The sequence below is a fragment of the Engystomops pustulosus genome, chromosome 4 (genome assembly GCF_040894005.1).
Source record: "Engystomops pustulosus chromosome 4, aEngPut4.maternal, whole genome shotgun sequence".
Taxonomy (NCBI): Eukaryota; Metazoa; Chordata; class Amphibia; order Anura; family Leptodactylidae; genus Engystomops; species Engystomops pustulosus.
Genome location: NC_092414.1, coordinates 104,100,948 through 104,118,182, shown reverse-complemented (window position 1 = coordinate 104,118,182; position 17,235 = coordinate 104,100,948). Strand labels below are relative to the sequence as shown.

General features: G+C 38.2%; 1 protein-coding gene across 1 annotated transcript in view; it reads right to left on the bottom strand.

Moving 5' to 3' along the window:
* MET (MET proto-oncogene, receptor tyrosine kinase) overlaps positions 1 to 17,235 on the bottom strand; it is a 105,518-nt gene that overhangs the window by 16,678 nt on the left and 71,605 nt on the right. Inside the window, exons 11-16 of the mRNA XM_072146953.1 lie at positions 8,148 to 8,360; positions 7,213 to 7,359; positions 6,225 to 6,381; positions 5,990 to 6,130; positions 688 to 918; positions 491 to 571 (exon numbers count right to left, since the gene is read on the bottom strand). Of these exons, the coding sequence (XP_072003054.1) occupies positions 491 to 571; positions 688 to 918; positions 5,990 to 6,130; positions 6,225 to 6,381; positions 7,213 to 7,359; positions 8,148 to 8,360 (970 nt within the window). The remainder of the gene's footprint in view (positions 1 to 490; positions 572 to 687; positions 919 to 5,989; positions 6,131 to 6,224; positions 6,382 to 7,212; positions 7,360 to 8,147; positions 8,361 to 17,235) is intronic.

Here is a 17,235-nt window from a genome sequence, read left to right as displayed (position 1 = left end):
ATTACAGAGAAAACAGCTGTGTCTTAGTGAATCAAGTAAACTAAGCACATAAACCAAACAGGGGCCATAAACTATGCTGGGTACCCTACCAATGGAAGGTTTCTGTCTTGTATGTTTATGTAATTGAATGTAATTGCAACCAAATCATGTGGATTTTCAGCTTCTATAAATCTCCTTGAACAATGCAATCACACTTAAACTTTTAGGTTTCCACTGTTGTTAGGCTTTAATCATTGCACTCTTTATAGCACATGTATATGAAAAATTGTCTTATGTCATAATCTTTTAGCCTACTATGTTACTGTGTATTACATTACAGATAATATATAATTCAGCAAGACATTACTAACTAAGGCAACATCAAATACTTATGGCAGTGAACGCATGTGATTAAGATATGTAAAAGAAAGTCACACTGTTTTCATTGATATTTTGCCATACTGTGTGCTGAAATAGGTTAACACAAGTATATGTTCTCTGTTACACTTACGATTTAGAGATTTCACGGCACAGTGTAGTTTCTTCCCATCAGTGTCTAACAGTGTGCCATGATAGACACATCCAAAGTGCCCTGAAATTGAACAACCTCTAGTTATTTAATTCTCAAACATGACCATTATTATTATGTATGATATTCTCTTATAACATTAAACTATTTAGAACATAAAATATAATGTAACGTCTTACCTCTTCCGATCACTTTATTAAAGTGCACAAGAAGACGATCCACACCAATAACCATGTGCTCTATTTCTTTCACAAGGTCTGCACTTAAAGCACTTAAATCAATATGGACATATGTCTGTAACAATGGACTGGCAATGTCTGAATCTCCACTTGACAAAATAGGGGAGAGGTCTCTGTGAGGATACTGGGCTGTTCGACATGATCCACCGTGAGATGAATTTGGAAACTGATCTGTAAAGTGTAAGAGACACATTTTGGAAAAAAACAAACTTAAGAAAAATGCTTAGAATATACATGTTAGTAGAAAATATGCTTAAAGTGATTTCATTCTACCCTACAAGGTGAACAAAATGGTCTCTAACATTTAACAAACATTGTATAAAACTAAAGTACATGTAAATATAAGAAATTTTGTAGTATATTTTATTGGGGAAAAGAACTTCTTTCTCCTCTTACATTGGCTCTTATCATCCTCACTCTTTATTTCCTATTACAATTACAGAGAAACTCTATACAGAGGGGGGGAAGAGAAATGAGTCACAGCAGAAGGTTTCTACCTATCAACAAAGTGAGCACTAAAAACATGAGATACTGACTGCAGCGTTGGAAGCTAATGAGGACTACAAATCACACAATGCCCAGAAACAGTGCTTCTATACATTTCTGCCTGGCCTATTATACCACAAACCGGGAGTGTCAAACTCAATTACATTGAGGGCTCAACAGCCCAATGGTTGTATTTAAGAGGCGACTGTACGCGTAAGACTGTACAAATGTAACTTTCTTCTCTCAACTACTTCTTCCCTAATGTTTCACAACCAACCAACCTCCTCACCAGTATTAGCTATAACATTTTGAGCATGCAGGGATGAACCTAGCTCACATGTAAGAACAGCAAGTCCACTCTATAGGTAAAGGCCATTGTGGGATCTGGAGCAGGAGAGCCAATGAAGATCCACCCATGGCTGTTGTGGCATTACATGTAAAAGATAAACCAGGTTTAAACAGGTTTAAACCCTGTGGACCACAAATGTACCATAAAAGGTATGATCGACTACCAGACAAAAATATCAACAGATCAACATTTTCTGCGACCTGTGTAAATATCATTGGAGAGAAAGGGAAAGTATACATGCTGTCCCTTATCACCTGTCCAATGATGGTTCTCATGTTATTAATATATAAATAATACAGTGTTATTCTGTCTGTGATGACTGCTGAAAAGTTAGCTCCTATAGAAAATTATGCGTCTCTCAGCAAGCATACCATTTGACTTAGCGGCCAGGGTGAAAACTTCCGAAATTATATTTTAATATGGATATTTACTTGGAAAATGTAAAAATAAAATGAAAACATAAAATTATACATAGAAACATTACAGTACTTAAAAATAGGTAGTTTTCTGCCGACACATTAAATTTACAGAATACTGGGATTCTTAATTAAGGAAGTACTAAGAATGTCATAAACCATGACATTATTTTTAGTGTAACTGTACAGGATTTTATTTTACATATCACATGTAATAGGAACTGGATATAAAATGATGTGTGTTTGGCTTTAAAATCAAGGTTCAGTAAGTATAAAACCAAGGAAATGCCAGGAGGTGATTCATATCCTGCAGTCTTATGAATGGGAGTTTCACTAGCAATCTTCATCTTATCAGGAATGCAGAGACGCAGATATAGAAAGGGAAAGAAAGAAGCATATTGTTTATCATCCAATGCTTAGATGGAGCTGAGCAGGACAATCTAATGTGAAAATCTGAATTCCCCCAGCAGAACTGCAAGTGAGGGCATGGCAACCCTCATATGGCTCTAGTGGATTAAGCTATCATTTACAACCATAATCCAAGCTATGGAAAAATATGTTCTCAAAACCACCATGTAACACAATATGGTATTCTTTATTCTTTTTTAGATTTTGCAGATAGTCAAATGCAATATTTTTAATTAGATGTGTCAAAGCATTAAATCTACAGCCTCAGTGAATGTATTTCATTCTGCTTCAACCTATTGGATTAATTTTAAAGAGTAACTGTAAAGGTTTTTTCTCCACGAATCAATAACTCGGGATGTAAAACAACTTTGCCTATTATCTTTGTTACCTATATTCAGTATTTTCCTTGCTATACCTCTCAGATTATTTTAGTGCTTCAATGGCTGCCTCCTCTCTCCATGCTGATAAGCTGCATGAATCTGTACTTTGTTTACACTATGTTTCTGAGTCGGTTTCATGGGAGGGGAGGAGCCACTGCTCCCTGCTCACAGAGGTGGAGGTCATGTGACAGTGTATGTAGCAGAGCTGGATGTGTACAGAACAGTGTATGCAGATGTCTTCTGCACAGAATAGTGAGGTACAAGATCTCCCTGTTCCCTATCATTGCATTCTACAGGCATTTGAATGGTAAAAATAGATCTTCCAAAAACTAGCCTAGTATCTACAGAAGAACCTCGCTCTTCCATAAATATCCTGTTTACAACAAACTCTGCAGACACTGGACACCAATACAGTTGAAAGAAAGAGTGCAAATTCAGGCTCTCATTGTAGCTTCTCTCCAGGTTCTCTCGGTAGAGGACGAATGAAGGGTCCAGCAGGGGGACCTAAAAAAGATACTGCAGCCCTGTCCACACCTTCATCACTTTTCCTGCAGTACCAAAGAGCAGCATCTCTTAAGTTGCCTGGAACTGCAGGAAGATTTGGTGGATTTGTTCCTGTTCCTGGTGAACTCTGTCCTGGGGTGATAACAGAAATGGCTGAGTGCCACCTCTGGCACCCGTGCGAGTGTGAGTTCGCCACCACTGCCCTATCTTGGGTTCTCTATCACCTAGAAACATGTTTTTTGGCATCATATTAATGATAATCTCATCTTTCAAATCACAAATTTATTGTGGTTCTTTGTGCTATAGAACCAGAGATGTTGGCAGTTAAAGGAATACAGGCAGCAAAAACTAATAATAATGATAATATTGTTTGAGCAAAAGGCAAAGATTCAGTTAAAACCTGATCTCTAGTATTTGTTAACTTAGAAGCTGTGATTAAGGGTTGACCAAATTGAGTAAGCATTTGTCATGCTGGTTCTATATGATATCAATGTGGACAGTGTTCTAACTGTATTTTCAGCTTCTGTTGGTTCATTCCTTTAATATCTAATGTTGCCACCTTATTTCTTAGGCATGTCTTTGCACAAAAGTTAATTTGTTGTCCTGTGCATGAACAGGAATTGCGTTTTCAAAGCTTCTTGATTGATATATTAACTCTTGTGTGAAAAATTAACAGGGGAATGTGTGGTAATCTGCTATAGTATCTGTAATACAGTCTGAGTCATGCTGAACAGATATGCTGATTCACAGAGGAGTCATTCACTAAAAACACAGGGTTTCTGGCAATGCAGAACATTAAAGAGTTGTTCCACCTATGTAATAAGTAATAACTATATTCACTTGCAAATAGCAGTGTTTTTTTATTTATTTCTCACAAGTCGCATCAGACAATGAAATTCTGAATCCTAATCCTCACTTCCATCAATATTAATGTTCGAGGAGAGTTGAGACTTACTAAAGACAGTAAATTACACCCACTGTTACAAAAGATGATTGCTTAAAATCTATATTGTCTATATTGGGACTATGTTGTCAGACCCTGACACTTCTGTGTTATAGACACACCCCTAAAATCAGTATCAAAAGATATGTTTTACTGCAACCAAGTGTAAAACCTGCCAATACATAGTACCTACTGACGAGATAGAGATTTCCTTCTCCAATAAAGATGACAAAATCCCAGTAACTTAACCAGCACCACACTCAATGGGGGTCATTTACTAAGGGCCCGATTCGCGTTTTCCCGACGTGTTACCCGAATATTTCCGATTTGCGCCGATTGTACCTGAATTGCCCCGGGATTGTGGCGCACGCGATCGGATTGTGACGCATCGGCGCCGGCATGCGCGCGACGGAAATCGGGGGGCGTGGCCGAACGAAAACCCGACGTATTCAGAAAAACCGTCGCATTTAAAAACCGAAAAAGTGTCGCTTGGGGAGCGCTTACCTTCACCTGGTCCGAGGTGGTGCATTCCGGCGCGATGAGATGACTGGACGGCGGAAGAACTACATTCATAAATCCCGGCCGGACCCGAATCCAGAGCAGAGAACGCGCCGCTGGATCGCGACTGGACCGGGTAAGTAAATGTGCCCCAATGTGGTTTAGCTAGAAACTGCTGCAATGTTTCCTGCTACAATTGTTTACTCTTCTCCCCACATTGATAGTTATTTCAAATATATCACTTGTCTCATCCACTTTAGTATTTCTCTGTCCTTTTGTTTATAAATATGAAACTTTTTTTCTAATGAACATTCTTAGTTCCATACCAGCAAAGAGGATCAATCAATCAATCTTCTTTTATAATAAACAGTCTATGGGAACTTGTCAATATGTCAAAATTGGAACTCCTGATGACAGGATTTGATGAAGAGACCTGGATAGTCTTGAAAGTTTATAATTGTCATCAATCTTTTCATTTAACCAATAAAATGTATGAACTGAGGACTCTCAATTTCCACGTATCAGAGATGTTGGAAATGAATGGAGGTAGTCAGGTTACATTTTTACATAGCAAGAGACTGGTTCCAGACTGGAGGTTCAATAAGAAGAAAATGGGTGCTGGCATGTTTCTCTTTTGATTAAAAAGTAGTTAAAATGTATAAAAGACAATGGGGCAGATTTATCAAGCTGACTGAAAGTCAGAATATTTCTAGTTGCCCATGGCAACCAATCACAGCTCAGCTTTCATTTTACCAGCGCTCATGAATATTTTAAAGGGTAGCTGTGATTGGTTGCCATGGGCAACTAGAAATATTCTGACTTTCAGACAGCTTGATAAATCTGCCCCAATGTGTTTTTACTACTCTCAACTACTTTTTGATAAAAACTTTTCCCAATGCCTGAAAGAAGTTCCAATATTTTTCCATACAGGACCTCCAGGTTGATTGTACTGGGATCTGTGCTGTGACATTTGTGAAATGCCATTGACAGAATTGTGCCTGCAGCTCAACTAAATAAAAGGTGAGTAGTTACCTAACACCACTGTGCATTGTACTTTAACTCCAAGGGTAATCCTTGCACTAAGGAGCGCAAAGAGGTAGATAAGACAAAGTTATTATATGTGGATTTTGGTAATTCATGACACAATGTTGAGCGTATAGTCAACATTTTGAGAAAATATTGAAAAAACTTTAATGATCAAAATACAAGACAGTTTCTCCTTTCCTGTGACCTAGGGAAAATCTTAAGGGACTCCTACCTTCTGGAAATGTAGACCGATAGTCCACAGATTCACTGGACACCATTTCAGTTGTAGGACTTACGCTCCTTGCACTCACAAGTCTATCCAAATGAGGGGTATGTACCCTACCATCAAATAAGACTCTCTCGCTGCCTATGTCTGTAAAGAAATATTGTTAGAATTTAGGAAGAAATCCTCTAAAATAAACAGAGGAATCCAAAGCAATTGAACCACAGTGTTTTAAGTGTATTACCTTTGAGCTGTTTTCTCTTCCTGACACATATGAATATGATAAGAACGACTGAAACCAGTAAAACACAGGACAGAACCCCAGTAATAATTCCTGTATAATTGTAGTTTGGTTGGACCTTCACCTTACCAATTACAATAGAGGAAGATTCCTGCAGGAGCTAATATGAAAACAGCATATTACATATCATGCAACATAAAAAAACAACATATTCTAATACATGTTTAAAAAGCTTTACGTTTGCCTAAAATAAGATTATAAGAAGTCATTTTGACAATCTAAACACTACTATTGATGAAACTGCTGTTAACAATGATAGGCCACAGAATTTGCATGATACGCTGCCCATATACTGAGAAACTTCATAAAACTCCACATTCATGGGGTAAGAGGGAGGTATGAGAAGAGGAAGAGAAGTGGGAATAAAGAGACTGGGCGAGCCCTATATTAATAATTTTTGACTAGATCTTTCTTAAACCCCTACAAAACTTTGTACTACAGTTAAAGGTGGATTCTTTTATGTCCTAAGTACAATGAAACCTTTACGCCAAGGTGCCTAATGCAATTTAACCCACATTAAAGGCAACAATTTAATCAAATTTCCTTGCTGAAGCTTCTGTTATAGGTTGTATGTGTTCTCTGCATTTTCAATGGGGCTGAATGCCTTGTGGGGAGTCTTTACAGCCAGCAGAGCACCTGCCTTGTGCTGCTTCTTCACATAATTACAGTTGCGCTCCACACATGCTACAAGTGATAGATACTTGTAATTCACAGCAGGCTTGCAGCTTAATTATTTATGATTTACGTAAAAAGACATTTGGAAATTTTAATCAACAATGGCCAAACAACTGCTGAACAAACACTGTAGTGTGAAGTGATGGAAGAGGAGAGAACATGCTGACCTTCAGTAAAAATGTTGAAATGAATTCATGACGAAAACATAAAGTTTAACAAAAGGCAGAATGCACAGACAAATATTCAGGGAACATACCTCTATTTTAAACTCACTGTTGCTTTTCATCAAGTCATTGGAAACAGCACAAGAAACAAAATCTGATTTGGATTGAATTATTTCACAGCTCTTGTTACCAACTTTCAGCACTTCTCCTCTTACAGCATCAGAATCAATATTAACTCCCTAAAACCAAAATGATCAGCACCAGAAATTAAAAATTAAACATTCACAAAATGATTATAATATAGATTTTGATCCTATGGAATGATAATGTATGGTAGAGAATTCCAGAGTATGGGGGATGCATAGGAGAAGTCCTAGAGACGGTTGTGAGAAGAGTGCATGGTAATAGAATTAAGCAGGAGGTCTTAGAGGAATGGAGATAATGAGGGAGATTTATCATATACGGAGGCTTGTGCCCTGGCATACGTCAAAGATATGCCCCTTCTGTCATGGCAGATACATCCTGAGGCTTAGACCGCATGATGTAACCTCCAGCACCTTTTAGGTCATTAAAAAAATCACTGGTGAGTGTTTGCTGTTTTTTTTTTAAATTGCGCAGGCACGGGGCAGGAATGCCCTGTGCCCCCCCCCCCCCCCCCACTTCACCTGGTGTGGAGGTGGTGTAGTTGCTGGAATAATCACAATTTCTTCCACTATGTAGAACAGTATTGGCTGATTAGGTGAGGTGATGTATTAAGAAGACAGTTGTGTATGGTTAACTGAATTCACCCTGTTGTTCCTGCAGAACAATGGTTAATGTGAACCTGTCACTTGAAAACGCATCTGAATGATGCTAAAATGTTCCAAAACAAAATCTTTGGTGTATGTCTGGTTTGTGCTTTTCCTGTGGATATTGCGGTAAAAGTATTTTATGTACTTTTATGAAACTGTTAATATATTATCTTATATGTACTAAAACAAATAATCAAGATAGATAACATTAAAAATCCATAAAATGTCTTTTGTACCTTAATCTCTAGAATGTTTCCCATCGAAATCACCAATGTTTTATCTAGTTTTTTAAATTCAGGATTATTTACATAAATGAATTCAAAAGTAGAAGATTTAGCTCCATCGAAAATGAAAAAAGCTTGCGTCACAATTGGTGGTGTCAGATTCAACCCTTTTAAGGATGGGGTTGAAGAGCAGGTTATCTCATTTGAAGATTTATAACCACAGGTCTAGAAAAAGTAAATAGAAAAAAGTTAGAAAGACAAACAGATTTCACAAAAAAACATATATATAAACATTCTTTCTAAATACTAATTGCTCTATGTAACACATAAAGGAGATCATACCTGAGGAGCCTATTTATTTGAAAACTTTAAAGACAATGAGTAGTCTAAACACATAAACAATATTTTTTCTAAAATACTTTTTAGCTTTAATTTCCGTGAAAACATATAATAGAATGTGCCCATTTTATTTTTACAATTGTACATCGATCCTGCCAGTGATAACCCAGTGTAGCACAGAACCTTGTTCTATTGCTGACGTCTTCCCTAACCACAAAAGACCATAAATCACAATAATTCACATTGTTAACCTTTACAAAGACTTACAAAGATACTTCCCACCAGTTGAGAGTCTTTTATAGCTAAGTTTAAAGACTTTATTAGCGTCAAAGTTTAGTTCTCAGTGATTACAGACTTAGAAGCGGATGATTCTCAACAAACCCCTTGCTGAGTGTGAACTCATACAGTTAATGCATAACTAATCACTCAACCACACACAGAGCAAAAACTATTAATTGCCACCCAGTGGGAGCCTCTTCTTGTGTGTCATAACAGTGGAATATCACAGCATTTTTTATTATCTGGGGATTTTATTTATAGTGAAACTTCCCAGTTTAGTAGAGAAAATAGATAATTTAACTTAAAGGGAACAGTAGGTATGACGTAGAATATATACCATAAATACCGGAGCAGGTTATAGTTATAGTTTTGTATGAAAGGATTCAGTGTAATATACAGTTTATTTAAATATTTTGATAACTGAATAATTTCCCATCTATCAATCTATTCAGCTACTGCTCTGTAAAATGGTAGTTAAAGCTTGGAATGCATTTTAAGAAACAGGTTCCCTAAAAGATATATTATCATTGTTCCACATCAACATTAATGTATTGAAATAGAACTATGGGCAAAAGGCTGTAAACAACTTGATGTAAACTCTATTCCTACTCCTTTCGATACTCCTTACGATAGTCATTTCAAGTTCTCTGGCATACTTACAGAATAAGCCTTACATTTCTTATACATGCAGACTGGAGACCACCTACTCTTGAGACAAGTGAGAGTGAGAGGTTAAGGGAAATGTACCATTTGACTTGATGCATTATGACCCAAACATACCTTGAACATGCTGTAGCTACACTGATGCAGATTCATATCATGTTTAATCCCTGTGCTGAAAAAACTATTATAAAATTATTATAATGAAGCCCTGTCACTTCTGTGCCTGGCTCTTTGCTTTTCCTTTCTCATTAGTTATTCACTGCACCAGAGGATGATACAATCACTGTTCTCCCTGCCAGGCAGAATAATCAATTGCTGCACCATCCCCCAGCTGCTGTGTATGAGTGATCCAGTGCAGGTTGGATCCAGTCCTGTCTTGGATGTTCAGAAAGCTCATGTGTATTGTGGATCCAGCTTTCCCAAGGTCCTGAATGTTATAATTGTTTTTTCAGCAAAACTACTCAGCACAGGGATTAAACCAGATATGATTCTGCATCAGTGTAGCTACAGCATTCTCAAGGTATGTTTGGTTCATAGTGCATGAAATCAAATGGTAGGTTTCCTTTAAATTTGTACCTTTCACATATTTATGGCATCAAATAGATGATGTTTTTTTGCTTATTTTTTTGCTTATTTTTACCCTTAAAAATCACACACCTAACTTGGAATACCCCTACATGATATAAATTCATGCACAGCTATGACTGCATTTCAACCCATATGATTTGTAAAGCGCTACAGATTTTAATGGCGCTATATAAATAAAGATTATTATTATTAACCCAAATATGCAATGATACTGCTGCTCAGTGGAACAATGAAGGCCATGAAGGCCTTAGTTGGGGGAAAAACTTGACTACAAAAGCCAAAAAGGTATCAGGATATATAGCTATACAACCATAGAGATATAAACAGTTAATAGGAAATCGGTTCCCTTTCCTTTTGTAAAGCCAAGATGACTCAGACAAATAACACAACATAATATAAAACTGTGGTCTACACATTGTAAAACTCTATTAAGAAGTAGCAAGGAGCTGCCTTAAAGAAAGGTAGCATTTTAACATATTAGATTTCACTGAAAGACTTAGTCATGGACATGAACTCTATCCACATTACCACACAAGCTCACAAAAGAAGTGCAGATTATGAGGTGTACTGCTTTGGAACAGCTTGGGGTCTATAAAGTCATGGCGCTGGTTTAAACATGAAAAGTATTTCTATTAGTGGTTAATGGTTGGTGGTTTTAATTTGCAACCTTTCATTTATCTATATCTGACTGGATGTTTAAAAAACTCTGGAAAAAGAAGTGAAATCCATACATATAGACATGTAGAAGTAACAACAAATATATTTATCTATACGGGTTCCTCTGGGCAAGGAATTATTTAACATGTCCTCTCTTTATAGGTTATATTAGGACATTTGAGTCATAGGTCATAAAAGGTCATACATCAAAATTTGCTCATAACAAAACATAAAATATATTTAATAAACATTATTCACAACATCTGTACTATGATTACATTATTCAAGTAATAATTTTATTAGGGTACAAAATATGATGAAGACAAACAGTATGTAACTTTATCAATTTATACTATTAATTCACAGAATTAAAACATTTTAAGTAGGTTTTTTCTAATGCTTCTAAATTCTTATTCCACCGTTGCCTCTAGCTAATCCCCAGTCTCTGTTCTAATATTCATTAAATGTGAAATAATTTAAAAGGCAAACAGTTATGTGAACAATGTTATTTGTTTTTGTAGCCAAAGATATAAAAAATGCATGATGCAAATGGATGGTCTATTGTATAATATATACAATAAATGTATCGCTTATTGTCATTTTAAAATGTATTTTAACTGGTCCACGACCGCCCGCCGTGTATTCACGGCGGGGGTCGGGTCCCGCCGCATGGAGAGGGCTCCTGGGCTGAGCCCTCTCCATAGCCGGTAAGTCCTTGCTGCATATTGCAGCAAAGACTTACTGGTAACACCCACGATCAGTGCTAGCACCGATCACGGGTGTTATCACAGCGATCGCTGCCGGCAAAGCTGCCGGCAGCCTCAAAAAGATGGTCTTCCGAAGACCCGAGGCTATTTCGTTTTTTGTAAATGTATGAAAACATTATAAAACCTATACAAATTAGGTATCCCCGTAATCGTACCAATCAAAAGAATAAAAAAGACATGTCATTTGGGGCGCTCAGTGAATGCCGTAATATACAAGCCCACAATAAAATTGCGCAAATGCGTTTTTTCAACCCTTTTCACTGCATTTGGAGTTTTTTTCCCGCTTCCCAGTACATGGCATGGAAAAATAAATACCACCACTATGAAGTGCAATTTGTTACATAGAAAACAAGCCATCACACAGCTCTTGCGTGTAAAAATAAAAAAGATATAGATTTTTGAAGGTGGGGAGCGAAAAATGAAAAAACAGGAAAGGGCCCGATCCTTAACCAGTTAACTTAAATTCTGACAAGTCCCTAAGGATTCTTTTTTATTTTATTGCAATTTTTTATGTCTTAAAAAAGCACACTGACTATTTGGCCATTTAGCTCTTTGTATACTAATATTCGTCCGGTAAAGATCACTTTTCAGTAGTTAATTTATTCTTCAATAACTTTTATTCTTCAACCTGGAGGTGGCAGTAATCACACAGATCTGGGGAAACATTTCTAAGGTCCGTTAAGGTTCATTAATGTAAGTTCTAAACCCCCCCAAAATAATAATATAGACTTACATTTATAGAACCATTAGTGAGTTATAACTAATATTACAAATGTGCTTTTTGTTATTGGTTGAAGAGGACCTTTCAGATGGGTCAGATGCCTGCATGAGACCTGGAACAACTTTATCACAATAATTAGCATTAATTGTGATAATTGTGATAATTAGCATTAGGTTTGGTGCTAAAATTAGGTTTGGTGCTAATTTAGCCCTCTACTGTGGTCCTGAGCTAAAGGAGCTTGACTTCACCCATATGACAGTAGTGATCTGAAGATAATGACATTTAATACTCTGGAATGATGGGAGCTAGAATATGGATTCTAACTATACTAAAATAGCACCTAGTAAAGGATGCAAATACTTGGAATTGATTAACGGGCTGAAAGTTCCTCTTAAATTTTGTAATGTAAATCTCTCAAGTGTAGCTGAAAAAATTGTCATCTTAAATGGAAACTGTCATATGGTTTCTCCACACTAAAACTCCCCCACCCCAACATTTGCCGAATTACTGTAGATAATTTTGTTTCCCAGGGTGCCCCACACTAAAATTTCTATTGTTGAAAAGCCTAATAAAATAAACTTTTAACTCCTTAAATCAGCACATGTAAATTTACATTAGCTTGACAAATATGAGATTTGGCTTGCACTTAATAAGGGCATCAGACAGATGTCAAACCATAGCCGATAAGGCCCATCCAAAAAGTAAATCTCCTCTTTATTATCAAACAAAGCAAAAATAAGGTTCGAGTGCATGAGCTGATGATGTACATGGTGGGCCCAATTTTGGATGGAAAATTCACCTAGCATGTGTTGATTGGGAACAAATGTATCATTCCTGATTACTACACTTTCCTTTGCTGCATTTTGTAGTAATAATTTCTGCTGCATTAGAAACAATTTGCTGACTGGACATCTTCCTCTGTTTTGTTGCAATAATATATATCAAGCATTTGATTATTTGTTGGGTGATCCCATTGACACCCGACAATTATAGGGAAAGACTGTTCCTAAGAAAGTAGTTGGTGATATTTGTCCTCATAAAGGGCTCTTAATTTAGGCAGACGTTGTATAAAGAACTTCTAAATAAAATATTGCAGCTCAAAGAAAGATCATTTTCTTACAGTCAGTGGACTTCAAACCCTATGCTGATACCCAGGCCTTTCTTCTTAGAGGAAGGTCACATGTTTCCTGAACTGTGACAGGCTGAAATATTCTGTAATCCTTCTTTATATTGTATTATTGGTGAATTCATTACTCTTGTTATCAACTGAAGAGTAGCGATGTCCTTTAAATTAATAATGGTGGTATATGTAAGTCTCTTTGAGGCTGTTCTATAGAAGTGGTTCACGGGTGCAGACCACACATTTTACCAGACAGGTCAGCACAGAAGATGCTCTTATGGAATGATAAAATCTAATAATGCTCTTTAGAAGTGATGCAATATGACTGATTGGTAGGGGCAGGAAAATCTCATTTGCGATGACCTTGCTGTTATGTGATTTGACATGACATTTTAAGCTCCAAATTGGTTTTAGCAATTGAAGAATACGATGGTTTTAGTTTTCAAGAAATATTGGATTGCAGAACAATGAGGAAATGCTGTAATTTAATCTACTGGCTACTCAATTAGAATACTGCCCACAAAGCAGCACCTTTGGTTATGATTGAATTAAGTATCTTTTAATGGGAAAAACTGAATTTCCCCTGTACTGTGTGTTTGTGTTAGGAGAAAACTGAAAAAGATCTCTTTGTCAATATCAAAGACCACAGAAAAGCTCGAGAGAGTTAAATTCCCATGAATCTTTGGAATTGCAACAACGCCAAGCTAAACAAAAGGTACTGCCTGGCCAACTCTTGTTCATTTGTCTTCATCTCCCATTCATATAGGTGATAAATGTTATTTATATGTTTGTGACTGTTTCCTGCAGTAGGAATGGAAGAAACTAAATTGTAGATATGAAGCCTATATTAAAATGATACACTACATACTGTAAAGATATCATGGTATTTATAAATACCTTAAGTCTGCTCCCCCTTCCCTCTCTATAGAAAACAGCACGGCATGGCCGCACACATGGGGAAAGATAGAGCATGCGGAACGCGTGGAACCGTACCGCCGCTGGGACGCCATTGCCGTTTATGGGGACATATATATATGGCCGCAAATTTGAATGAGGCCAATGATTGCAAGCTGTAGGACTCATTTGTCTCATTCCAATACGGCAATATTGCATGGGTGCATTGTTTATCTGAGTTCTAATTGGGATGAAGAAAGTAAGCCACTGTGTCTTATATCTGTGAAAACAAATGAATAAGGCATGTGGAAATCTCCAACATGTACACAATAAGTGGCTTGGCAGTCGCAGTAAGGTTTTTTTTTTATGGCTGTTTTTAAAAATGTGTAGGGGCTTTGAATAAATTTTGAGCAAACTTGGGACCCCTCTAGTAAAGAGAAAACATATTTGCATTTCTGCAGCCTAGAGATGCATGCATAGCAATTACCACATATTGACATGTTTTACTTGTTTACAATGTTTAACTGGTTGATGCCACATGAGAATATAGATTGTTCTAATCAGCGAGCCGTTGTCACATAAGTACAATCTTTATTGTCATCAGAATCCACAGCAGGAAATCGGTTGTTTCACATAGTCTGGTCCCTGCTGTGTCTGCCAGGCGGGGAGATTGCTCTTTGCCGGCAGTTTAACACCTTAACTGCTGTGATCGAGTACAAATGTGGCAGCTAAGGAGAGTGACAGAGGGAACAGCCCCCTGCAGTATGCCGTGGTGCAGAGGGGCTGCCATGGCAACTGGAGGAATGACATGTATGGTGACCTATGAGGCCCAGTCCAAGAAACGGTCTCATAGGCAAAATGTCAGTAAATCACTGACAGATATGCAACATCCCCCACCTGGGCCTAGCCTTTTTCTCTTTGGACCTGGAGACAGCCGGGGCCCAGAATACCGGAGTGGCTGGCGGTTGCGGCCTGGCACACTAGTGTCACGGTGCTTGGTATGGGAACCGGAGGGCTGTCCTACAGCCTGGCAGGTCTCCAGCAGGTGGTGTTGGCAAGAAATGATAAGGGAGAGACTGTTATAGTGGTTCTCCCTGGGGGCAACCCTTTAGGGTCTGGAGTATGAGTCCCTGTCTAGTGGGTAGGGTGCCCGTGATGGTGACAGCTGTAGTAGCAGGGAGCAGACGGAGGCAGACGTTGTCTAAAAACAACTTACAGTTCTTTATTGGAACCAACAGGAACAGTGGATAACGTGTCCAACGAATCTTAACAATGGTAACAGGCTGGGGATGCACTTGAAGTGGGAACCAGAGGGATTGATCACCAGCCTGGATGCTGGGGCAGGCTGGGAGATAGCTGTGTCCTAGTAGGATGCTTCAGCTTGTCCTGGGTTACTTCAGATGTCACCCTTGAAGGTAGGATGATACCTCTTTTTTCTCACTAACTCCTCAGAGCTCTACTGTCTCACTGCTTGGTCTGACTGACTAGTCTTTCTGACTGATTCTTGTCAGACTTCCTCTGACTGACTCCTGTCAGACTAACCTGACTGACTGATTAACTCCAGTCTTCTTCTCATCTACCTCACTAGACTCCCTGACTGACTGTCTGACTGATACTTGTCAGTCTTCTGTCAGACTTGTCAGTCTCCTGTCAGACTGGGCTCCTGACTGACTGTGCTCTCTGTCTCTCCTCACTACTCTGGCTGAACTGACTTTCTGACTGACACTTGTCAGTCTTCTGATCTCTGACTTACTCCTGTCAGACTGGTCTCTCTGTCTTTCCTGACTAGACTGACAGAACTGACCGTTGGCACTCTCCAACCGTCACTTCTCCTCAGCTCCTGGTCAGGTGGTGGTTACTCCTCCAATTACATCCCAGCTTACAATACAATATTATAACAGGTGTGATTGGCTGATGGAATGACATCACATTAAACAATTAACTCCTGCCTTACCAGGCAGGATCTACCGCTGCAGTGTTCCCCGTGTTGTGTAGTGACCTGCTGTGGGGTTGATCAGACTCCACAAAGGTTGCGAGCTACATATTGGGACGTATTCGCAACAACCACTCTGCCTTGCAATGGCAGGAATGTTGCAGATACAATACAGTACAGAAGTTCTGTAATGTATTGTATTAGCGATCAAGGCATCCCCAGTGTAAGTCCCCTAGAGTGAGACAGTAAAAAAAAAAAAATAAAGTTAAAAAAACAAAAAAAAAACACATAAACAACCCATTTCTCTCTATATATTTATATATATAATAAAATAACCCCCACAAACACAAAATTGGTATTGTCGCTTCCATAGCGACTTTGGCCAAGCATCTTTCCCATTTTTATACCCATTGTGAGACACTGAAGGGGTTAACTGTGGATGGGCGGTATGTTTCCCCTAGGTTTTGCTTCTATGCAAGGCCTTAGTGCTGAGGTGGGTTTGTCCAGCACCTTGGACACAGGTGATGGGAACAGCCTAATTAGCCTGGATAAAATGACTCAGCAGAGTTGAGTGGGTTGTCTCTCTGTGGAAGGAGGCTGAGAGGACACAGCTCTGACCTGTGGGTCTGGAGCAGCCACGCGATCTTTTGTTTAGTGTGAGCTAGTGGACTATTGTGTATAGTTAGCACCCTGACGGGTAGGTTTTCTTTTGTTTATTCAAATACCTGAATGTAAAGGCTGGTTTTATTTTGCTGCAATAAACGCAGGCGAGACCTGTTTGGACTGTACCCTGGTGTCCCTGTCTTGAACTGCATCCCAGCACCCCGCTACCACGGTCTCTACTGGGCCAAATCCCCACACCATATTATCAGGGGTATAAAAAATAAAAACTAATTAATAATTGCAATTTTAGTGCTTCATACCTCGAAAAAAATTGTAATAGAAAACAATAAAAAAGTCAGATGTACCCTGTAATAGCACCAATCTAACAGTTACCTTTTCCCGCAATAAACAAGTCCTAATAACCCTCTTTTGATTGACGAATAAAAAGTTATAACTCTCACAATATGGCAACACTTTTGCTAAAGTTTTAAAATATAAGAAAAACTGTACATGTATCTCCCGTACTAACCTATAGA